The sequence below is a fragment of the Echinops telfairi genome, unplaced genomic scaffold (genome assembly GCF_000313985.2).
Source record: "Echinops telfairi isolate 266 unplaced genomic scaffold, ASM31398v2 ScPeMD7_3533;HRSCAF=4204_0, whole genome shotgun sequence".
NCBI classification, from domain to species: domain Eukaryota; kingdom Metazoa; phylum Chordata; class Mammalia; order Afrosoricida; family Tenrecidae; genus Echinops; species Echinops telfairi.
Genome location: NW_022107431.1, coordinates 88,369,334 through 88,394,073, shown reverse-complemented (window position 1 = coordinate 88,394,073; position 24,740 = coordinate 88,369,334). Strand labels below are relative to the sequence as shown.

The following is a 24,740-nucleotide window of genomic DNA, read 5'->3' as shown; positions in this document are numbered from 1 at the left end:
ATTTAATTTTTATATGATTGTCTGGGAAAGAACATTTAAGAAATCCATAGCTTCAATTTAAATAAACATATTCTTTAAGGCCTTAATTAGAAAGGTCGTAGAGAATTGCTGGCTAAGCCAGACTCCTTTTGTTCAATAAAAGTGAAAAAAAAATCCAAACAAGTTAATATAATTACAAAATGTAAGGTATCAATATAGGTTGTCTCCGATTTACCACAGGATTCCATTCCGAAGACTATCATAAGTTGCTTCTGAAATAGGTTGAATACTTCATTTTCTTTTTCTTTAGTTCTCATTATTATTGCCTTTTATTATTATTCTTTTATAAAACCATAGCGATTGAACATCTGTGATGTAACATCTGAAAATGGTAACATCAGAAAATTATGTGCTGCAACACTGTAAATACATTCCAACTCAAAACACCCGTAGGACAAGGTAGAACAAACAGCTCCTTAGGGGTCCCACAGTTGCAAATCTTTATGGGAGCAGACAGCCCCAACTTTTTCAAACAGAGCAGCTTTTGTGTTTTAATCACCAACTTTGCAGTTAGCAGATCAATGCTTATCCTACATCAACACTAGGGATACTTGCAACGTGATAGATAGGATTTATTACTAGCAATAAGACAGATAACATGAAATACAGCCATGTATGATTGCAGCTCTTCATAATTTAAAACCATCCTAACTTGGAACTACCTGTACTTGCAGCAATAAACAACAAAGGAAAAACTTACTAAAGGTAGAATAAAAATTCTCTCACAAGGAATAGATATTTCCATGTTTGAAAGCCATAGTGAAAGTAAAGCTATAACTCATTGACTTAGATCTTGCCCTACTTTCCCACATTACTTTTTGTTACTGACATAAAGAAGATTTTGGTCTAAAGTGTTATATAATCCTAGTAATACACTAGATCCTGACTTTCTATATCTTTTATTACATGCCATTTACTGTAATTATCTCAGATCCTTTAAAAAAGAGCAAGGGTAGAAATAGCAATATTGTGGGGTCATTTGAACTTAAGAAAATACATTATTTGTGTTAACAGATCATGTTACTTTTGTAAGTGACAGTAGAAGGCAAACGCATACTTTTGTTAGCCTGGCATTTGTCTCATGAGAAGCTACCTTTATTATTTTAGAGAAGTTTGTGTATCAAATCTATGTTAATAAGCAACATGCAATGATAAGTTTTGGACCTTTTATAGCATTAAAAAAGAAAAAAGGTCAAGCTAGATATTCTCAAAGATACTGTTAGATATTATAATTGTTCACATCTAGTAGGAGCTCTGACACATTACTTATAAAGTTATTATTAAAAGTACTATTAACACATAAACAATGATTTAGATTTAATACTTTAAATCTCATGTTTTAGTAGTTTGTGAAGACAATTAAAAGGCGACTGGAAAGAAATCAACAGGAAATTGCCAGATGTTCCGGCGGGTTCAGCCGATGATCTGAAGTGAGGGACGTCCAGCTGATACCAGAAGAATGCTGACTGAGAGCAGAAAACATCCGAAAGATGTTTGCCTGCCTTATTGATGAAAGCAGCTGACTATGTGGAGCATAACAAATTACAGATCACATTGAGAAGACTGGGAATTTCAGACCACTTCAATGCACTCATGTGGAACCTGGCTGTGGATCAATAAGCAGTTGTTAAACATGACAAGGAAATACTGTATGATTCAAAACTGGAAAAGGTGGGTACCAGGGTTGAATCCTTTCACCATGCTTATTCCATCTGTTTGCTGAACGAATAATCCAGAAGCTGGCCTCCACAAATAAGAATGTAGCACCGGGATTGGAAGAAGACTTGTAACAATCTGTGATGTGCAGATGTCACAACCTTGCCGAAATGAAGGCAATTTGAAGACTGAATTATACCCGCGTGTGAAGAAAACAAAAATCCTCACCACAACTGGACTGATGAAGAATATCATGAAAAGACAAAGTGGAAGTTGCCCACTATTTCATTCTACTGGACAGCTAAGAAACAAATAGAACACATTGCATGCAGCAGATCTACTATCAGAGAGCTCTTCAGAGTTCGAGAAAGCAAAGAGAGCACTTGATGAGGAAGGCAGTGCCGAGCTGAGCCCGTCGTTTTACTTGCCTCACGTGCATAAGAAAAGTGGACGACGAAAGTGTTCGTAGGGGCCGTGCAGTGCCGTGCACAGAACACTCTGGGTTCAGACTTCTGGTAATGGAATCCCAGGCTGGCCTTTCAGTTCTTCATCAGGAAACTGAGTCAACAGAGTAAGTCAGTTTCTGATAAATGATAATTATTGTACCCTGCAATAGTTAACTTTCTCCTTCAGCTATACAACAGGTTTGTATTCCACAACTTAAAATGGAGAAAGGAGCAAAAGTGGAGCATGGAATTAACCTCACTGTTACAACAGCCATAGGCTAGGGGATAAACCACCAGGCAGACGTGGCCCTAGCCCTCAAAAGCAGCGGCAACTAACAGCATTGCAGTAAGAAAAGCACGGGGGGTTGAATCGAACCCAAGAAACAAATTTTCACAAATCAGAAACAGAAATGCAAATTGCCCTAAAGTTTTTGCTTCCATCAGCCAGTGCCAAATTATTGACCAATACCACCACACCAAGGTTAGAGCCACCTATTTAGTTACTGGGCATCATTCTTACACATCATTCTTACACAGCTGATGGGCATCATTCTTATACAGCAGAGAAAACACTTCTCTCCACCATTAAATAAGCCATCGTTGCTTGCAAGATGTTCAGATTTTCTTTTAGGAACAGAATAATGCTATTCACTGACATTTGTGTAAAGCTCAAAAGAAAATGTAGAGGGCCCATGTGCTCATTTATGCCAATAGTCATTTTTGAAAGTAATCTACAGTCACTACGGTAATTTTAACTGAAAAGTGGGTCTGTAGAAATTAGCACAAATAATAACCTGGAGGCTACTGTTTTAAGCTCTACATGTTCTGTGTCCGGCAGAGGAGGGAAGGACACAGCAGGGAGAGCTCTGATGGGTGTTTGGCATTTGTTACAATGAGCAAGGTGGGTATAGTGGACTTGCCTTCTTTTGTCCATAAATACTGCCCTCTGTGAAGCTGCTGGACAAAGAACACTAAGAAAAGCCACAGCATTATTCTTGGCAGTTCTGGTTACTCACAGGCAAAGTGCCCCCTGCCACCTGTTTCCTCCCTTACTCTACCACCAATTAACAACCTCTAACGCAAATGTGTGAGCACCTCTCTCTTATGAGTCTGGAAAGGCAGAAAAGGTTCTAAGATACAGAAGAAAAATATATGCATAGATTTCTATGAAACTTTAGAACTGAGTTTACTAAAATATTTAAAACATTTCAAGTAAAAAATGTTGGTATTTGTGACCAAAAAAGGGGGTGGGAGAAACAAGAGAGTAATCATTCTCTAATGTACATCTGTACTCTAAATGGTTAAACATGTTCTCTCAATGACCTAAGATCTCCACTGCCGGCATCTGTACTTTGCATGCCAGGGGCTGTCTGTGGGTCTGGAGCTGATGAAAGGTTCACTCACCTTGTGGCTAAAATATAAATAAATAAATAAATAGACTCATCGTTACTCAAGGTTTTAAGACATAATACAGTCAAAATTCCAGGAACTAATGAGGTATGCCTTATTTATAGGCAACCATAAAGAGTTATTAATGTTTAAACTCTTGCCTATCAATCAAAACCCTTAATGGGAAAGAAAATCTTTTGGCTATCCTAATAAATTAAAATGCAGGCAGGTAGCGTATAGGCATGGGCTCTGGAGGAAATGAGCAAACCTTGTATTCTTGTTAAGTTGAACGATACAGCCAGCAGCAGGAGAAAAACCCTCGTAGCAAATAAAAAGGGAAATGATGCAGCACCCTGCGGCTTTGGGTGGAGAAAGCAAAGCATTTTGGCTGCCCTTGTCCCAGTCCACAGGTGCAGCACCTGTGGGCTGATCCCGGCTACCTCACCCACCTGTTCCCCGTGGGAGGCTCAGCAGTAGCCAAGGTCGCAACTGGGAGAAGGAAAAGGAAACACATCTCTGGAGATTACTTGCACAGAAAATAATCTGATTCATAAACTCCAGCAAAGTAAAGAGGAGAGAGAAGCTAAGCACCTAAGGATAAATGACATAAAAGAGAAAGGAGTTCAAATTGGCCAAGAAAAGAGCAGAGAGATAAACAAAAATTCAGAAAACAGCGCAGGTGCCACTGGTCAGGACAACACAGTAACAACAACAAATACACAGGCTCATGTTTCCCAACTCTGACTGAGTTATAGTTGTTACCATGAAGAAAGTTAAGAGTACATAGCAAATGACAAATTACTAAGACGTTTCCCTCTGTACAGAATCTATTACTCTAGGTGTGATTCTAAGAAGATTCTATACCTGCACATCACTAAAATAGTAAAAGAACAAACATTTTAATTTCAAAATGAAAACTCCCAAGTGAAAGAAAAACAACATCTTCAATTAAATTTGGGTTCTTTGTTTCATAAAGCATTTCTTTTAAAAATCACTGGGATTAAAATGTGATCATTTTTAATAATTGCAGTGTTACTGCGCCACACAGTATTTTTTGTCAACTTACTTCAAAAAGATGCTGTAAAGGATTGGACTGAAGTTTTTCTTCGTAACCAAACAGTTGGAAGCCAGTTCCAAGAAGACCTACCACGATAATTAGCAATTGAAAAGATTATAAAATGAAACAGTGGAGAATAGTCATGACAGGGAATAGGTATACATCAGATTAACCTCCCATAAGTATGTGCTCTGAGAATCATCCCCAAATGCAATCTATTACTTCCTGCTACCCTCTAAAACAGACATAACTCAAGCCCAACATATGGAATACCACTGATATTAATTTCACAGAAGCCAGCTGACTATTTACTCATCAAAGACAGGGTTGAGGTCTACGTTACCTCGGTACCAAAAGGGTACCAAGAGCTCCCTCAACAACAGAAAGACCATTTATGAATTGCTACTCTGTGTAAGGACAGCATGCAAGGTACTCAAAATATATAAAAACAAACTGGTGGAAAATGGTTTAAAAAATATTTTTAAATTGTACATTTTAAAACAAAATCAAACTAGGACTGGGTTTAGTGTTATGAATTTAGTCCTTAAACAAATAACTTACGGAAAGCAAAACCAAATATAACTTGAAATATCCCTGATCACTTTTCCCTCTCAAAGAGACCGAACAACCAAACTCTTTCATCTGGCCATACACTTGTCTTTTGCCAGTCAAGTATATTTTTCTGTCGTTAAGTATCAGTTCAGAGTTAAGGGGCCAATGTCAAAATGAAAAAAATTTAAAAGTACTAAGTAAGGATTTGAAGTAACCATAACATTTCCTAGTCTGTACTGTGAATATTTATATTTAAAATGTTTTGCTAAAACATGATCATAATTGCAATTTTAAAGGGTAGATGTAGCCTGGGATCAAGTAGGTAGTTTATTACTTTAAAAGCACACCTACTTCTATAACTATACCAATCACCAAGCTCCAAGCGCCAGAGGTACCGTTGTCAGTGGAGCTTGCTTAGGTGTACTTTTCCATCCAAGGCTCAGCAGAAAAGAGGATGCGACTAAACAGAGGAGCTATAAGACTCTGGAGCTTAAATAGCAACAAGATCTACTGAAATGTGTGTCAACTTTTTCCACTTTTGTGCAGGAGTAAATGTGATTAGGATGCAGGGCCTTGGGAGCAGGGCATGGAAAAATGCCAGTTATACTCCAAAAAAAGAAAAAGAAATTGGAAAAGTAAAGGCCGATGCCACTTAATATTCGATCTAAAACAGTTTCAAAAACTAATTTTGCGCATAGGAACTGTCTGCCAACTTTCAATAAGGGAGAGCATTTGAAACAGCCAAAATTAAAATTCTCCAGCAATGATGGTTATAATGGAAATGTTGACAGATCATTAAGCACAGTAGTCCTTTAGAGAAAAGCAGCTATAATAAAATCCTGCAGCTAAAATTTAATGAATACCATAATTACATATTTGCTAATGCCTGTGCAATGTCTAAATCAGTCAAACTACTATAAAGTGGATGGCATCTATTAAAGCCGGACCAGCAAGCCTGGAGCCTACCCCTCTGACCACCAGCTGCTGAGAACCGCAGGAGGGCAAGTCAAATGCAAGCCGTGTTCTGATTCCTCCCAGTGAAGAGGAAGGCTCTGGAACAGGGTCACATTCTAGTCTTTTCAAGGTCTTTGAAAAAATGTTTCTTACTGAAAAGAAGACGATTTGTAAAAGAAGGTCATGATAAACCATTATGGGAAAAAATGCCTTCAAATGAACTGGTCTTTCTTTTGGAAACTAGATGTGGAGCATACTAGTAATAAAAAACTTCAGAACTGGCAATGAATATTTAGTACTTTATAGAAGCTTAGTATTATTGAGCCTTTCTTAAAGATTAATATCCTGTAAAATATTTCACAGGCTAGATTCGGTCACCATTTTGAGTGCTTGTCACGTGTCAAGCACTGTGGACACAGATACTGCAGACACAGGCTGTGGCTTCCACACAGCACAGGACCAGACACAAACACAGAAGCCTAGTTCACACAGTACTGCAGCGCTGGGGACTGGGAACTGGGCGATGTGAGAAGGGAGGTAAGGGCTGTCTGTGTGTCAGAGAATGCTTTACAGAGGTGACACCAGCGCTGGATCTTAAAACACACATGATAGTTGGTAGAGATGTTTAATTTCACATGCTACCAGTCCTTTACTACCTTGAAAACTTCACTTATCCTGAATCCTTCCCAATCCTTAATCCCTAAATCCTCAATTACTGGTTTGTGTGAGCCAGCAATGATCCTGAATACACCTGTGACGTTGGAAATCATTTGTGACATTCAGTGGTGAAGGTCTCACTTCTGCTCATATTCTGTCCAGATGAACAAGTGACATAATATCAAAAGAAATTAAACTATTCAAGAAAATTAACAATAAAACCAGAAACACACTTACCAAACTGCATGCCCCAATCTCCAAGGTAATTTATTCTTGTTACTTTATGTCCTACAGCTTCTTTGAGATTTGCTATAAAATTTCCTAGCAGTCAATAAAATATCTTATCAGTTGTGGCATAAAACTCATGTGCTTTTGCTATTATTAAAGGATAGCATAGTAAATTCTTTTCATAACATTGACTAACTCAATCTTTTTTAGTGAACCGTCATAATAGTGCTTTCATCTATATTATGGAACGCACGTAGGGAATTACTTCTGGGGCAGTTAATCCAAAGAGTGGTTCAATTTTCACAAGAACAGATCTTTCATCAACATTAATCGAAGTTGAGAACACAAGTCTGAGCAATTGCTATTCCAAGTCCTTCATTTTTATTCAAAACCATGTTATTGGGAGCTAACACAAATATCCTATTGTTCAATCACATCAAACAGTATTGTCCAGAATTAGTTTCAAAACATTCTTTTCCTTCTTGGACTCCTTCACATCAGCTTTCTTTTACCTGCCGACCCCCTACCCCACCCCACCCACACCTCCAAGTCCATTGTGAGAACAGAAAATAACACAATTTCAGTATTTAACAAGACCTATATAGTTTGGTTGTGTCTTCAAGAACCTGAGACACGCTGTCTTGAAGAAAAAATCGCTTGCTCAACTTCCTTTCATTCACTGAAGCCCTAACAGACAGAGGTAGGCTGCGGCCTGCTCCCTCCTGTACTGCCTGTGGTAGTTTCCACCCTTCAACAGCTCTCAGAGCTACAGAGGCCAGAAACCTACCCACTCTGTTTCTCAGAACCCCTTACAGTGAGATGTTGCAGAAGTCATTTAGGGTCAGGTAACCAGAAACACTGATAAAAGATTTAGAAGATAGAAGTAAAAATAACTATTTTTTCCTGATAAGCACAGTTGTGAAGGTTTCTGCAATTTATTTATTTTGGGCACCATTACTGGGTGTCCAAGTGTTCTGTCATGGCCTCCAACGCTATTGAAAGAAAGGCTATGGGGCTGTTCTTAGGCTTGTATGGATCTAAAAGGTGGGGCAGGGGCAGTTTTCTGATAGTAACAGTAATAGTGTGCTTTCTGATTGCAGAAGAGTGAGTGCTCTGTTGGTCAATTTCTGTCGTGTAATTTTGAGCTTAAGGAGCTGTGGTGGCACAGTGGGTTAAGTGCTGAACTGCCAACTGCAAGTTCAGTCCAAGCGTCAAACCCACCAGCTGCTCTGAGGGAAAATGATGAGGCTGTCTGCTCCTGTAAAGATCTACAGTCTGAGAAGACCTAGGGAGAAGTTCTACTCTGTCTTACAGGGCTGCTGTAAATTGGAATCAACTCCACGGCAGTGGAGTTTGGCTTGGTTATATCAGCTTTAGGCAAAGCTCCCTCAGCTGTCCCAATAGTTTTGTAAACCATTCCCTTCCTGTTTTTTCTAAGAGTGGGTTTGGTCTCTGCCACTAAATCTTGACTAATACACACACTGGATTAAATTACTGCAGCTACCTTCTTTTCTAGCTTCCCAGCTTCTAGACTATGCGTCTACATCATCCCTTTAACAAGACTCACCTTCTTTAGCTGCTACGCTAACTGTATAGCTCTTTCTTCTTAGTACTTTATTATCTTACAACCCAGTTGTTTGAACCTAGCCTTTTGACACTGGCCCTAAGGGCAAATTCTGGCTATAATACTGACTGCCTGAAAGCTCTTGGGGAAGTTTCCTTTAGTACCTCAGTTTCCCAGGCCACAGACCAGTGTTAAAAGTACCTACCTAACACGGCTGTTAAAAGAGGAAACACATGTAAGCTCTTAAAACAGCACGTTCTCAATAATAAATGTATTCTCTTCCTGGTCCAAATACTTCCTTAATAACAGCCAGACAAATTTATCATGCCCTACCCATCATTTAAGAATCCCTGGTGGTACAATGGTTAAGTGCTTGGTTGCTAAACATAAGGTTAGTGGTTCCAACTTGCTTACCGGCAAGATGGAAGAAAGACTAACAATCTGCTTTCCCATAAAGATTACCGGTTAGAAACCCTATAGGATAGTTCTATTCCATCCGACAGGAGTGCTGAGAGTTGGAGTCTACCGGATGGCATTCAACAACAGCCCATCATTTACACAATTCTGTACTTTTGACTGATTCATGCTGTTATCTTTTACAAAACAATCATTTACCAAATAGTTTCACTGAGTTTTATCCTTTCCTTTCTTAAAATACCACTTAAAAACTTCATAATAAAAGCAGTTGGCCCAAGTTCAATAGAAATACTACAAAGTATGGATCTCTCCAATTTTTAAACATATTAAGTTCAAGTTAAATGGCTTTCTCTTAAGCATGCAATACACATATTCGGACAAATAAAAGGCAGATTATTGACAATGACCTCCAAAGTTCCTTGCAATTCTACCATTCTAAAATTTTAATTTCAGTTTTAAACTGGGCTTTTTGCATACTGTGCATGTTTTAAATACATGAAAGTCATAAGTATATTATACATTGAAGCATTGTAGCTATAAAGTACTATAGCAATCAGTCTTAGCTAAAATTGTCTCATTTTAATTTCTAGTATTAAATACTCAAGCTAGTATCCACATGAATGACACTAAGATACTTTTCCAATATAAATTATATTTTTTAATTGAGGAATTGCTGTCTATCCAACATAACTATTTTCATTTTTGTATCTTTCCATTCTTTTCCATATATACACAGATTTTATGAAGATAAGATCAAAACATGCATATCGGTAAAATTGGTTCTGCAATTTAATCCATAGCTTTAGAATAAAATTCTTTTGACAATTTCTAAACCAGTTCCTTTTTTTCATATAACATTTAATTAGCATCAGGATCATACCAAGTCAAAGTTTTATTTATGTGCTTATTTTTGTCAGTTAAGCCATTTAATTGCATTATCAAACACTATTTCAATGGCGTACTTAGTATTTTCTATGAAATTAATGACACTTACCTATGATGGTAGACCGCAAATGTCCAACATGAAACTTTTTGGCAACATTAGGAGAACTGTAACAAATTTCAAGAGTTACTTTCCTGTTCCAAGAACAAAAGCTCTACAAGTGAACTGTGCCTTCATATTTAACCTCATTGAGGGCCAAGATCCTGGCAATGTATGGCAAAGATACATTAAAAACTAGAAACTTCCAGTAAGTATAACACAGAACTCAGAATCTTCTTTAGTGAAATTGATAGTGTGACCATATTTTAAAAATTGCTTATTTATGAAGCATTTACATACTGGTGGAAAGATAAAGAAATTTGGAAGTATTGTGTTGATGTAAAAAAATCAAGAATAATGGGAACTAAATTTAGTATAATGATTTTCAAACCTTCTCAAAAATCTTTCAGGAGTCTAAGGAAATTTTGTTTACATGAATATCTATCAAGACTTACTATATCAGAAATTAAAATACAAAACCAAAAAATATTTATGCATAAAACTTCCCCAGAGAGAAATCGTAGCTGTCACTTCAATGACATAATCAAGACATTTGTCATTCCTGTCTGCTCTTGACATGCTGAAACCAGTAAGGTAGACTATTCACCAACAAACAGGCATAGCTCCATGTATTTTACTAGGATAAGCTCATTTCCTAACTCAGAAGAGTTATGAGGAAGGTAAGCATGTCTATTTTTATGGATCTGGAAACTGAGACAAGAGATTATGAAGCAAATGTGGAAATATCTTAATAGCTTTTGAATCTGGATAATGAGCACTTGTGGGTTAATCATACTATTCTGTTTTGTGTGCATTTAAAATTTTTCTAACTTTTGCAACATTACAAAAATGATGTATTGACTTAAACATAGCTAATCAAAACTAGTAAAGTTGGAGCTTAAATTTTGGTCAATCCAACTCTAAAGTTTTATATTTTAAGCTTGGCCTTACAGATTTATGTACATAATTATGAACCCAAAAGGAGATTCATGTAATCATTTAGAAAGAAAGAGTCCTTCTAAAGCATAGACTTCCAAACTTACCTTAGCCTACCACCCTCTTTTCAGGAAAAAAAAACAAATCTCAGTCCTCCCCCTACCCCCACAGCAATATCTTTTGTACTGTAGTCCATAATCCATAACAAAGTATAGGTATCTGCTTTTGCAGCTCCTGGATAGTTCCAGTGCCCTTCCAGGGGTGCTATCACCCACTGTGGTAGTTATATAATTTCATGTCAACTTTGAAGATATATAAAAGTATAGGGGTGGTATTCAACCTGTTAGGTCATACCCTGATGGTGCCTCCTTGTGGTGTGGCCTTCTCATAAGGAATGCCAGGGAATCTTCCCCTCCCACCTCTGCCTGGACCATCCTGCTTGCTCATCTGGAGAGCTATTGGATCCCTGCGATGTTTCCACTGACATTGGAACCACATGACTTTGCATCTACCAGGCTGTGATATTCCTGAATTCTCCATCATTGCATGTGGCTGCGTGAATCTGAAGAGGGACGTAAGGACTTGAGTTGGACTAGGCTGGGATATTTTCTTAATATATAATTACTTCTTGATATAAAGTTATATTTTACACATGAGTGTTACTCAATTTGTTTCTCTAGTCCACCTGGCCTAATACACTCACTTTGGGAAACACTGCACTACAGGGTTAAAGAATAAGTATTCTTCACCACTTGTCAAGATAAAAGAAAGAGACTTACCTTTCTACTTTAAACAACCAGAAACAGATGTGAAATGCTGGTTTTTCTTCTGGACAGCAGGCACTAAAGAGTGTCCCTCACTAGTTTTCACGTTTCCATATGTTAATCAGCGAGACCTAGGTCATGAGAAAGCCTTCCCCTGCCAAGACAGTGGGGTTAACCAACACATAGCAAGATGGGGAACACTCACCTGAATTCAACCACAACCTTCTTCTGGGGAATATCGGAGAAGAGCTCACTTTTTAATCCATACTTTGCGCCATCTTCAATTACCTGGTGTAACACTGTCTGAAAAGCAGATGGCATGAGGTTTGGTGATTTTAAACAATAGACTGCAATATTCTTAATTACTTTTTTACTGGGAATTAAATGTTGAGAATTTGCTAATGCCTATTTATGAAACTGAGAATCTTATAGCCGTGGTGGCAGCTGCACCACTTCAACCATCACCTTCTATAACTACTGCTAGTCAGAGTAGTAAAAATATGTTAACATCTATGGGGTTCCTGGGTCCTTTTATACACTATATCGAATATAACAAGCAGTGGTTGCTATGAATCTACTTGATGGCAATGACTGGTTTTTTTAATAGGTATTTTGTATGTAAGAAAACTGACACTCAGAGAGGCCAAATAACTGCCAAGAGTCCCACAGGAAATAAACCAGAAGTACCAAGTTGCTGCTGCTGCTTTGATGGCACTAAAACCCACAAGTAATGATGGAAAATAAAAAAATTATACCACAAATGCATCCTGTCACTTACTTAGGAAACAAAGAAACATCACATACATTTCTAAAACATATTCCAGCATATTATAACTAAACATATTCCAGGTCTTTAATTATTGATTTAGGATGTAACCCCAGAGATTTATAGCTCCTGCCTTTAATTTCAGTCCGGCCTGATAAGCAATCTTTCAAAAGTGGTCTATTAGCTCTGAGAATGATCCATATGAAGTCGTTTTAAGGCATTATTCTACTCATGTAAAGAGTTACAGTCTCAGAAACTCACAGGGGGAGTTCTACCCTGTCTCAGAGTTACAATGAGTCAGCGATGATTGATGGCAGTGAGTATTATTAGCGAACCACTTTAAGGTCACATTTATACCCCCCTGATTTGCCAGCGCTAATAATTCAATTTGCAGATATGAACAGATATAATCTCTGCCAGGCTAAGTTGCACATCTGTAGGCAATGACAAAACTTACTATGGGACACAGAGCACTGGTTAAAACTAAAGGCTGGAAACTTAAAATGTTTTTAAAAATTAAAATTAAAAAAAAAAGAATGTTTAAAATAGTTCTGAGAAAAAGTGAATTTTTTTTCTTGATGCAATCTGAAAATTGAGAAATATTTGGGAAGATTTTTAACAAGCAATCTAGTGGACATCCTTTAACTACAACATTTTATAAAATTTGTTAATTGTAATAAAGTATGAAAATTCATGTCCTTTGTAATGAAAAATATACATAGGTATATATCTTAATTCAAGATATATACTCCATGTCTTTAGCTAACTGTAAAAGCAAAATCCTACCTATTAGAGCCCATTTTCCCATTTCAGGACAAGGAAAAAACAAAACAAAACCCAGAAACTATCTCTATCTAGTGGCCAGACATTTGGAGGGCACTTCAGCAAACTGTATTTCTACTTCCATAAAACTGAGGCAGCAATTAGAAGAAATGATAAATTATAATCACTGGTTCTTATCAAGAGCCCAGAAGGTTGTAAGCACTTTTTAACAAGATCAGAACAGCTCTTGTCCTTGTGGCTGATTTTTGGTTAACTAATTAACCTGCAAAGAAAGAGTGAAAATAAGATTTTTTTTAAAGGTCAAAGATTAGAGACCACCATGAAACACACTCTTTAAGGGAAATTACAGGGCCAATGAGACAATACTTCTAAGTATCACCTATGCAAGAACTGATTTGGGTGCTATAGTTATGTTCAATGAAAGTCTGCAGCACTTAAGTCTGACCAACATGATATGGGTGCTTTTTGTTTGACTTTCTAAATCAATAGACCAGAGCCTACACTGCATGAATTATAAAATTCAATTGAGATGCAAATTCTCAATAAAAGGTCTCAACACTGTCTCAGCAGGGTTATCTTCCAAAATCCCTTACTCAAGTGAAGCCCCAGATCTATCTGCTTTCCCAGTGCCTCCAGGCCTTCCTGATTTCTCCATTGCAGAACTTTCCTATATCCAGTGTTTCCCCAAATGGGCATGACCTCCCCGCTGGAGGGCCCAGAATGATCCAATCTCAAAAACCAAGCTCACTGCGATTGAGCAGATTCCAATTCACAATGAGTGATCCGACAGAGCAGGGTAAACTACCCTGGGTTTCTGAGACTGTATATCTCACTACATGAGTACAAAGCCTCATCTTCCTCCAATGGAGAGGCAGGTGGTTTCAAATTGCTGACTCTTTGGTTAGCAGCCCAATGGGTAATCACCCCACCACATGGAATAACCAGAAAAAGCAGATTTATCTACACATCATCCTTTATGGGCTATTGTACAGAATATTTAACTGTCAGGGGGCACTGAGCAAAATCAGGTGAAATAGGCCAATTAAGTTTGGGAATTCATCTAATAAACCATCACTTGTTAGTATTTATAGGCACTACAAGCCCTCATAGAAATATGGAACTTACAGGGAGCAGGCATTAATCACAATAAAGACACTCAAAACATGTAAAATTCAATTACAAAACTATTGTGTGAGTTTTCTTATGCACACAATGGTATGAATATGTGAGAGGATCTCCTAATTTTTAGAAATCACCAGCCATGTATTTATCGGTGAAGAGTTATGGATGGCTATAATGCATATTCAGATGGCTTAATACAGCAAAAGGCTACATCTAGGTGATGTTTCCATTGTTGTAGACTTTTGACTTTTCTGTATGTTATAAAATTCACAACACAAAAAGTTAATAGAAAAAACACCTATTCTACCAAATTCAAACCAAACCCAATGCCATCAACAGTAGACTTGTCCGCAGAGAGTTCCCAGGATGGTAATCTTTACAGGATTATACTGCCACATCTTTTCCCAGAGTGGCTAATGGCTTCAAACTGTGGCCTTTTGGTTAGCAGGCAAGCATTTAACCACTGCACCCCCAGGAATTGTTATCTATTCTATGGGCAGGGTGGTATTAAAATATCCAATGATCAACAAAAAACATAAATAATGATAGAAAAAATTTAATATATTTTCATTCTTAAAATAACATAAAAAACATATATTTTAGTCACACACATCAAATGAAAGTACAAGCCCTTCATCAAACCATTCTTAAAATTTCCAAGTCCTTTTTGGATGGTTAGAAATTGTTACTGTGATCTTTTCTTGGCATAGCTATCACTAACTAAGTAGTGGCCCTGTTTGGGGGCCATGGTTTGACTTAAGAAATTATTTTTAAAAAGCTGAACAGCAACTGTGATAACACCTTCAAAGAACAGATGTACCATACTCAGCATGAGAAAATGTACATGAAGGATTCAGAAGGGCCCTGCTGAGGCTATTCAAGAGCTGAAGGATAAGGAGCCGACTTGGGGAGACACGTAAGGGAGAGGAATCAGTACACACTCAGGTTTTGAGGTGAGAGGAGGCGCAATGAATGCATGAACTGGAGGAAGACCACTGTGGCAAGAGGGAGAGTCAATGTATAATGGCTGAGAAAGAACTCACTTTTACCTTTGTTAATAGTGCTCTGTTTATTTTGAAATTCACAGTCCCTTGACCAGTGCTGATTTCACTCACCACTGTATCACATTTTAGCTGAAAAAATAACAAAGCAAGTTAAAAAAAAATAACAAATCAAGTTAAATACGAGGGGGTACAAAAAAAAAAAACCCAGACCCCACCCCGCAAGCTATGTATCTAAATTATTTTATTTATTTTTTTTTAATTTTTCCTTTTTCTAAATTATTTTTATAAAACAATCTTATCACTTTCAAAGTACTCCAATACACTTATATTTGTCAAATCTGCAATTCCATTCTTGGAAACAATTTTTAAACTTATCTGTTTGACAGCACCTCCCTCTTTCCCCAGCTCTTCTGTCCTCAAATTGCTGTTCTTTCATGCCCCTCTTCATCAGCAGAAACAAAAAGAAGTCGCAAGGAGTGAGGTCAGGGGAGTAAGGTGCATGGGGCAAGAGAAGCATACTGTGTTTTTACCAAAATAAACTGAGATAGCTGCAAGAGCAGGTGCATTGTTGCAGAGGCAAAACCAGTTCCCTGTCTGCCACAAATCAGTCCTTTTTTGTCACACACATTGTTATGCAATCTTTGCAGAATTTCTAAATAGAAAGGCCTGATTAACAGTCTGACCTGGGGGAACAAACTCCAAATGGACTACCCCCCCTCACATCAAAAAAACAGATGAGCATCATCTTGATCATTGATTTCACTTGATAAGCTTTTAGGGGGCGAGATGACAATGTCGTCTTCCACTGCCTTGACTGATGTTTGCTTTCGGGGTTTTAAGAATAGCACCACGTCTGGTCAGCAGTACTGACCTTGGAAAAAGAGTCTGGGTTGATTTGGAGCTGTTCTTTCAAAGCATGGCATGTTTTCACTCAATGCTCTTTTTGCTGGTCAGCCAGAATCCAAGGCACAATTTCACAGTGACCCTTCTCATTCCCAAATCAGTAATTTAAATACTTTGTCTTCTATGCATATATCTTCACTTTTTAACCGAGATATCTATAGAACTTGAAGAGCTTCCTATTGTCACTGAAGAGCCAACAGTCTTGATTTTTAAGCATTCCCAAGACATGCAGTAAAGGGCCTAACTATTGTAATTAGAAATAACTCTATCCCTGATATAATCCCTGATAAAAACCTGCACTGATTTTATGATCAAATGAATTCAGCTACCAAAGTTACTTTCTTATATGCTTTCGTTAATTAATTGTCTTTCTCTAAGATAATGACTTCCATTGCTCTGATTCTTTAAATTATTCAGATATTACATGTAATTAACTTATCAAAAAAGCCATGCCCGCCAAACACTTGTCTTTTCTGATGCTGTAACACTAATAATTTATATTTGTTATTCTATACAATCCTGTCAGCTTTTCTTTTAACTGTCAAACCCATCAGAAAAATTAGAGATAAGAGGTTTATTAAATCACTTAACAATCTATTCTCTACAATCATGACTCTATTTACATCTAATCACTTTTTCCCATTTTTAATGTTTAGTTTCTCAGAAACTCATTTTAAAAACTGCAACCCACTGTTCTAATTTATCAAGCTTGTTCTCCAAAATTCTGAAGTCCACCCAGCTTCAATCTATAAATTTAATTAACACTTCAGTCCTCCCTTAAGTAGTTAATCAAGAAATTGAACAATGTTAGCTCAAGAGCAAGCCTTCAAAGCTAATCTGAAAATCATCGTAACCTTCCAATACAGGGCTAAAATGAATTTAAATTACATTTTCCTTTATCTTGGATAAAGAAACACTATTATGGCTGAGAGAGTTTGCAGGGCATTTTTTATTATTTCTCTCTCTAAACTGAGGTTATTATCATGTAAAAAGACACAGTAGTGCTAGGGTACCTTCTCTGCCAGTCTCCTGGCTTGATCTTGAACATCTGGTCTCAAATGGTCCCTGTTGTTTCCCAATAAAGAATCCACAGAAAGTTGAAAATCAGCTATTTCTCTAAAGACAGATATTGAAATGAAAAAAACAAATGCCAGTTACCTTAAAATATTCCAGCATAAAAAAGACCGGAACGAGTCCTCCACACCCACATAATTTTATCAGAAGGTGGTACACTTTCACACAATAAAAACCAAGGGAATTGAAAAGCATCACCTCATGTTCATTTAGAATTATTTTATCAGGTTTTAAGAGTCTTCCTCCAGCACATAATTGTAGCCTTATGTTATTTCTGTGAGACGGGTACAACAGTCATCTTACAGATGTAAAAACTGGTGCCTGACAAGCTGAACATTTCTAAGATCCTACTACAGGCTAATAAGCAGACTTGGCAAAAACAACAAAAATGACATCACTTGGCATCTTCTACAATGCTCCCTCACTTATTCCAGATGCTTGCCTATTTTAAGGCCCCTCCGACTGACCACTTATATTTCCAAGACAACCAAAGGCAAAAGTTTATTAAATGCTGTAATTTGAATTTAAATAAGAAAAAAATTCTTATGATTCAATGGTATGGTACATTACAGAGACTCTTGAACCATTGACATTTGTTCTTTTCATTGGGTTGATGATAAAACAATGCAAAACCAAAGAAATACAGAAATAAATGCAAAACAACCAATTCATAAAAATAATCACTTGACTTATATCAGCTATTTCTATTTTCAGGGGGGAATATAACCCTCAAAATTCATGGTCATCAAGTCAATTCTGACTCATGGAGACCCTATAAGGCAGGGTAGAGCTGCCCCTGTGGGTTTGGGGAACTGCAATTCGTTCTTTTTTTAGATCACTTTATTGGGGGCTTGTTCAGCTCTTGTCACAATCCATCCATCCATCCATCCATTGTGTCAAGCACATTTGTACAAAAGTTGCCATCATAATTTTCAAAACATTTTTTCTACTTGAGGCCTTGGTAGCAGCTCATTTTCCCCCCTCCTTTCCCCTCCCTCGCTCATGAACCCTTGATAATTTATTTTTAAAATACTCATGTCTTACACTGACCGCTGTCTGTCTTCACCCACCTTTCTGTTGTCTGTCCCCTTGGGAGGGGGTTATATGGAGGTCATTGTGATCAATTCTCCTTTTCTCCCCTCACCTTCCCTTTACCCTTCTGGTATCACTACTCTACTTATTGTTCCTGAGGGGCTTATCTGTCCTGGATTCCCTGTTTCCAGGTGTTATCTGAACCAGTGTACATGCTCTGGCCTAGCCGGGTTTGTAAGGCAGAATGATAGTGGAAGGGGGGATGGAGCGTGGTGAACATAAAGGAACTAGAGGAAAGTTGTATGTTTTGCTGGTGCTATACTGCACCGAGTGACTCAGGAATTGCAATTCTTTATGGAAGTAGAAAACCTCATCATTCTCCTGAGAAAGGCCGGTGGTTTCGAACTATACATAGTAACCACTATGTTGTTACCCAGACTCCTGTTTCTATATGTACAATTTAGTGACATGCGCATTCTTCAAATTGTACCCCTGAAACAATGCCTTTCTACACGGTTCTTCTCCAACCTAAACTTATTGCCTCCTACTGTTCCAGAGAGCTTTGTTACTAGTTAAGCTAAGCAATAATTCAGTTTTTAGGATGACTTCAGGGGATTTTCTGGTTTAAAGGTTAATATGGTCAGGGATTCATCCACCATCCATGATTCCACAAAATCTAGAGCTCATGAAAATTTGAAATTACATTCTGCATTTTCCCTCATTTGGATTATGATTCTTCTGCAAAGTCTTTGAGCAAAATGTTCATTAATGGTGGTAGCTGGACACCATCCAACTCTGCTGATTCTATGTTAAAGGCAGCAGTTGTTCACAGAGGCAATTACCCACACAGTCCACACACCCTTCTAGTTCCTTCTTCCTCTATTGTTCCAAGTGAGTAGAGGTCAATTGTTATGCCGATTGCAAGGTTAAGACCTCAGGTGCTATATTCAAAACTAGGAGGTAGAAGAGAAGGACATGAAACCATGACCCTGAATCTGCAAACCAAGGAGCCAAATCCCATAAGGTGATTGGTTGTGCATAAATAGTCACAGCAGTTTTGTTCTTGTTATATATCACACCTTTGTCAATGAGTGCTAATGTTTACAGGTGTACAATGTATCCACAGCAATCAATCGGCTTCTGCAATCCTATCCTTAATCAGTACAATTTTCCCATTAATGCTAACCTCCAAGTCCCCTTCAGTCCTGTCCCTGGTTACGGGTGACAAACTTTCATTTCTATATATTCACTTTGTTTCTTATTTAAGTGAGGTCACGTATGTAATGTTTGTCCTTTTGTGACTGGCTTATTTCACTAACACAAGGTCAGTGATTTGAATTCATCAGCTACTCTGCATAGGATGAGGCTTTCTGCTCTTATAAAGACTTAGTCTCTTAAACCTTAGGGAGCAATTCTGTTGTCGCAATGAGTTGGAATCATCCTGATGGCGTGGTATGCTGCAGTGTGTATCCAGACTTCATTTCTCTTACTGGTTGAATAGTGTGCCATTGTTGCATGTATTAGATTTTGTTTATCCATCCATCTGGGCATTTGTTTCTACTTTTTGGCTATTGCGAAATGATGCAATAAGCATTGATGTACAGTCTTTTTTACATCTCTACTTTCAAGTTGCTGAGTACATACTTAGGAGTGAAATTACTGGGCTATATAGCAGTTTTCAGTTTCTGGAGGGAATCTTACTTCCCACAAGGAGTATACTGTTTTGCATCCCTACCAGCAGTGGTTAAGGGTTCCAATTCCCTACATCCTTATCAATATGTTATTTTCTGTTACTGTTTTTATCTTAGCCATCCTGTTATTGTTAGGTGCCATCGAGTTGATTCGGACTCATAGCAACACAAGGAAACACTGCCCAGTCCCGTGCCTTCCTCACAATTGTTCTTATGTTTGAGCCCACTGCTGCAGCCACTATGTCAATCCTTCGCGTCAGGGGCTTCCTCTTTTTCACTACCCCTCTACTTTACCAAACATGATGTCTCTCTCCAGGGACTGCCCGCCCCCCCTCCCCCCCATACCATGCCTCTAAGGAGCATGTTGCCTATACTTCTCTCAGGACAGATCTGTTGGTTCCACTGGCAATCCATGATACTTTCAATATTCACTGCCAACATCAAAGTCCAAATGCATCGATTTTTATTAAGTGTTCCTTATTCAATGTCCAACTTTCACATGCATATGAGGCCAGGGAAAATACCATGTCTTGGTCCAGGTGCACCTTAGGCCTCAAAGTAACATCCTTGCTTTTCAACACTCCAAGGAGGCCTTGTGCAGCAGATTTATCCAATGCAATTCATGACTACTGCTTCCATGAGCTCTGATTGTGGATCCAAGCAAGACAAAATCTTGCCAACTTCAATCTTTTCTCCATTTACCAAGATGTTACTATTGGTCCAGTTATAAAGATTTGGGTTTTTGTTACACTCTGAGTTGTAATCCATCTGCAAGTACTTCAAGTCCTCCTCACTTCTGCAAGGTGTGTCATCTGCATTATCCTAGTGGGAATGGAATGGTAGTTCATTGTGGTTTTGAATTATATCTATATATGCTAATCCAGGGGTCCTCCCTCCCCTCCCCTTCATATCACTGTGGGTATCCTTGGACTGCTAACTGCAAAGTTGGTGGTTCAAGCCTACCACCTATGCACTCCCTTTTGGAAACACTACATTGGGTCGCTGAGTCAGAACTGCTTCAATAGCAATGGGATTTGGGAGTGGCTGGCTAATGGATTCGGTGGCCATCTGGCAGTCCTCTTTGGTGGAAAAGTCCTACTTAAGTTCTTTATACATTTTATGATTGGGCTGTCTTTCTATTGTTAAGTTGTCAAAGCTTTATGTATTTTTTGGGTTATCAGATTCTTGTTAGATATATGACTTGTGAAGATGTTCTTCTAGCTGTTAGCTTACCTTCACTTTTTTTGTAAAACCTTTTGATGAATAAAGTTTTTAAATTTTATGAGGTTCTGTTTATTTATTTTGAGTTTTGCTGCTAGTGAATTTTTATTATATTAGATCATGTTGAAAAATAAAGTATCTAAAATGGTTTATTTTTTAAAACCAAGATTGGGTCCTTCCCACTGCCAAAGAACAAACAGATCTGAAGTAAATTTGGAGAAAATTGAAAAGATTTGACAATGATAGAAAGTAACATTTAACCGTTTTGTTTTGTTTTTCCCTATAGTAAATCTGTAAACACCTATTTAACCACCACTGAACATCTCTTAATGTTAAATAAAGAACCCGAGAATGAGACTTTTTAGGCACATTAAGTGGACTGATCCACTCTAAAAGGCCTACGAGATTTCATGTCACTTCTGAGATTAAGGTTATACCTAAAATCTTGTGTGGCTTCTACTTAACATTAAAGAATCTACACTACAAAGGATCATTAAGAAGTTTCCTGAGCCTTAATCTATTATCTAGCAGTCTAGTGTGGATTGCATTTACCAAAATCATACACTGACATTTAGCTGAGACTGAGATCGAGTCAATCTACCAACCCGTGACTGTGTGATCTTGGGCATGTATCTATGGCAACTGGGAGTGATGATGATGGGACCTACTTTATGGTTATTGAGAAATCAAGTTCTGGTTAAATAATACTAATCCTAACTCCAATGTTAAATGAAAACATTAACTCGTACCACTACTGTCCTCTGGGGAGTTACTCTGGCTGTCTTTCCTCATCTACTGGCTTGGAGGGCAAGGCACTCAGTGTTTCCTTTCTAAGACTGTTCTCTAACCAGGACATGACAGTTCAAGTTTCTACAAATCACCTTTAATTGAAGAAATCCACGTACGGTTTGATGAATTTGTTATATTTAGTCTTACATAGGAACAGTTGGTTTGTTACCAATAAATAAGATGTGAAACTAAAATTAGTTTAACAAGATGATGGTTACACGCAAAGCAGAGCAGAGTAACACACAAAGAAATAAGGACAATAACACTGAAAAATCACAAAACCCAATAGCAAGATCAATTAAAAGTACAGAGATTTTAGTATTCCAAATATTAAGGTAGGGTTTTGAAATACGGTAAGTATACAATAAGGTTTCATTTTCCATAAGCATAAGCAAGCATGGCTCCAAAAGTTTAAGGACACAGTCCACATGATTTTCTATGGATGATTTTTGAAAAATTAAGGACAATATAATCGAGGTTAGGCTTGGTTTGACGTTAAAAGTGTCTTAAAGCACTAGCTCAGGGAGTCTTCTGTTCTCTACTGCCCTAATTTGATAGGTAAAAATAGTAAACTCAACACTGTTGGTCGATTTTAACTCAGAGAAACCTTGTTGGACGAGGTAAAACTATGCTCTGGTTTCTAAAAGCTGTAGATTTCTTTCTCCTAAGGCACAACTGGTGGTTTCAAACCACTGGGCCATTCAGTCAGCAGATTGCTTTAACAAGTGGACCACTAAGTCTATACCCCCCTAATCCATGAGTATATGCTCACCTAACCCACTGCTGTCCATCAGATCCTGACTCACAGGGAGCCGGTGTAGGGTTTCTGAGGTTAGTGAGTTCAATCTGCTGACCTAGGGGTTAGCAGCCCAAAATGTACCCCACTATGCCATCAAGGCTTCTGCAATGGTTACGCATGGGTTCATTAAACTTCTCTCCACATTTGTAATATTATAAGTTTAAAGACTAAGAATTACTTCCATGGCACATGTGAGGGTTGTTTTGGTGGGGGTAATGTTAAATCTATATAAACCCGAATAATAGTGGCTGAGCAATTGAGTATGACATTACTCACCCTATCTACTTAATCAATACTTTATAGGAATTCCACTATAGCTGAAAATATACTTGAAATAATTCGGATAGCTGAACAAATTAATATATATGATATTAAATTACCACATTACTTTATAACAAAAGCAAAATTTCTTAATTGTCCTGGAACTTAATAGCATTTTAGAATACAGTTAGAAATGTTGACCAGCTGAGACTTGGTTTTGGTATTGTAAAGAATAAGAGGATTTATTATGGCAAAATAGAAATTCTTTGGTTTTTAGTAGATTTAATTTGTAGAATTTCACTTTATAGCCCAGAAAATTTTGACCTTTCTGTAAATTGATCTTCTATAGATCACAATGTTAGATTTTACATTGTTATGGGAGAGATCCTTTGGGGGAAGATAAAGGATATTTTATTCAAAACATGGGCCAATGCAGTTAAGCTTATTAAAAGCTGTTGAAACATAAAATAAAAACAGAAACATTCTCTAGAGTATACAGAATGAATGTCATGGATTTTTATGAAAAAGGTAATGGCTTTGGAATTTACATACAATCATGTGATCCTCTTAGTCATTTGCCTCTGTTCTTAGACTCAAGATAGAAGTACCAGCAAGTCTTACTTTTATAAATGTTCTCTTTTATGACAAGGCCAGGCATATTCTGCTAAATGTAGCAAATGTTCTCTTTCCTTTCTATTTGTCTTGGGTCTATTTTGGGAAAAAAGGTATTCATCCTATGCGATCTTATCTTGACAACATTAAGGGGATAAAATACAATGATATAGATACTGATAATTATGTCTTTACACTTTCCCCAATCTTAGGGCTTAGATGTCTCTTTTTTGGGTACAATTATTAATTTACTGAGAGGATATCTTATCTATTAAACTTTTGCACCCCAATGGCACATAAATATTCATTAGGGTATCTCCCTGCAACCAAGGAAGCAACGATCAGTTATGGATGGTCTTAGCCAAGAGTCCTCACAAAAGAAATGCAGCCCTCGAAGCACTGGTGTAATGGTCCTGAAGCACTGGTGTAAGATCCTTAACAAACCGGAGATTCCCAACAGCAATTTCAGTTCAGGAAAAATTCCTGAATATTTTTACTTGTTAAATGCCAACACGAATCCTAATTTTAACTTTGCTAATTATGACTAGTATAAACATCAAAACAATGAATATGCAGATAATAGAATCTGCCACATCACAGTATCTTAAATACAAATTTTAATCTTTATTTATGTACTCTTTATTATTTAAATCAATGGAAAATAAAAAGACTAAATATAACGAATAATCCTGATGGTTAATTTCAGGAACTATTCTATAACTTGAAGGGTAGCAAGTGTTTTTGTTTGTTTTGCCTATGTACAAAGTCAGCAGCAACTTACACCATTACAAATATATTATACTTAACTCTTTTTTGGAAATTGGAACTGCAGCGATCGACTTAATCAAGTTTTCTGGAGGAAGATCCAATACTCTGGAAAGCTAAAAATCAGAAAGAACAAAACAGAGTATGAGAATTGGTGATCTGCTATTTCAGATTCAGTTAAATATTACTGAACTTAGTTCAAAAGGAAAAAAAGCAAAACAGCTATTGTCACTAAGTGTAGATATGACAGTTTGCTGGACTGAACAGTCCTCAACCA

General features: G+C 37.4%; 1 protein-coding gene across 2 annotated transcripts in view; it reads right to left on the bottom strand.

Annotated features, from left to right (window-relative positions):
* The window catches only part of RARS2 (arginyl-tRNA synthetase 2, mitochondrial), a 60,160-nt gene that overhangs the window by 33,004 nt on the left and 2,416 nt on the right, over positions 1 to 24,740 (bottom strand). The window contains exons 2-8 of one of the 2 annotated variants that reach the window (XM_004696260.3): positions 24,506 to 24,579; positions 17,233 to 17,335; positions 15,362 to 15,445; positions 11,847 to 11,944; positions 9,954 to 10,009; positions 6,988 to 7,071; positions 4,597 to 4,673 (exon numbers count right to left, since the gene is read on the bottom strand). In XM_004696260.3, the coding sequence (XP_004696317.1) occupies positions 4,597 to 4,673; positions 6,988 to 7,071; positions 9,954 to 10,009; positions 11,847 to 11,944; positions 15,362 to 15,445; positions 17,233 to 17,335; positions 24,506 to 24,579 (576 nt within the window). The other variant, XM_045294638.1, reaches the window with a different exon arrangement.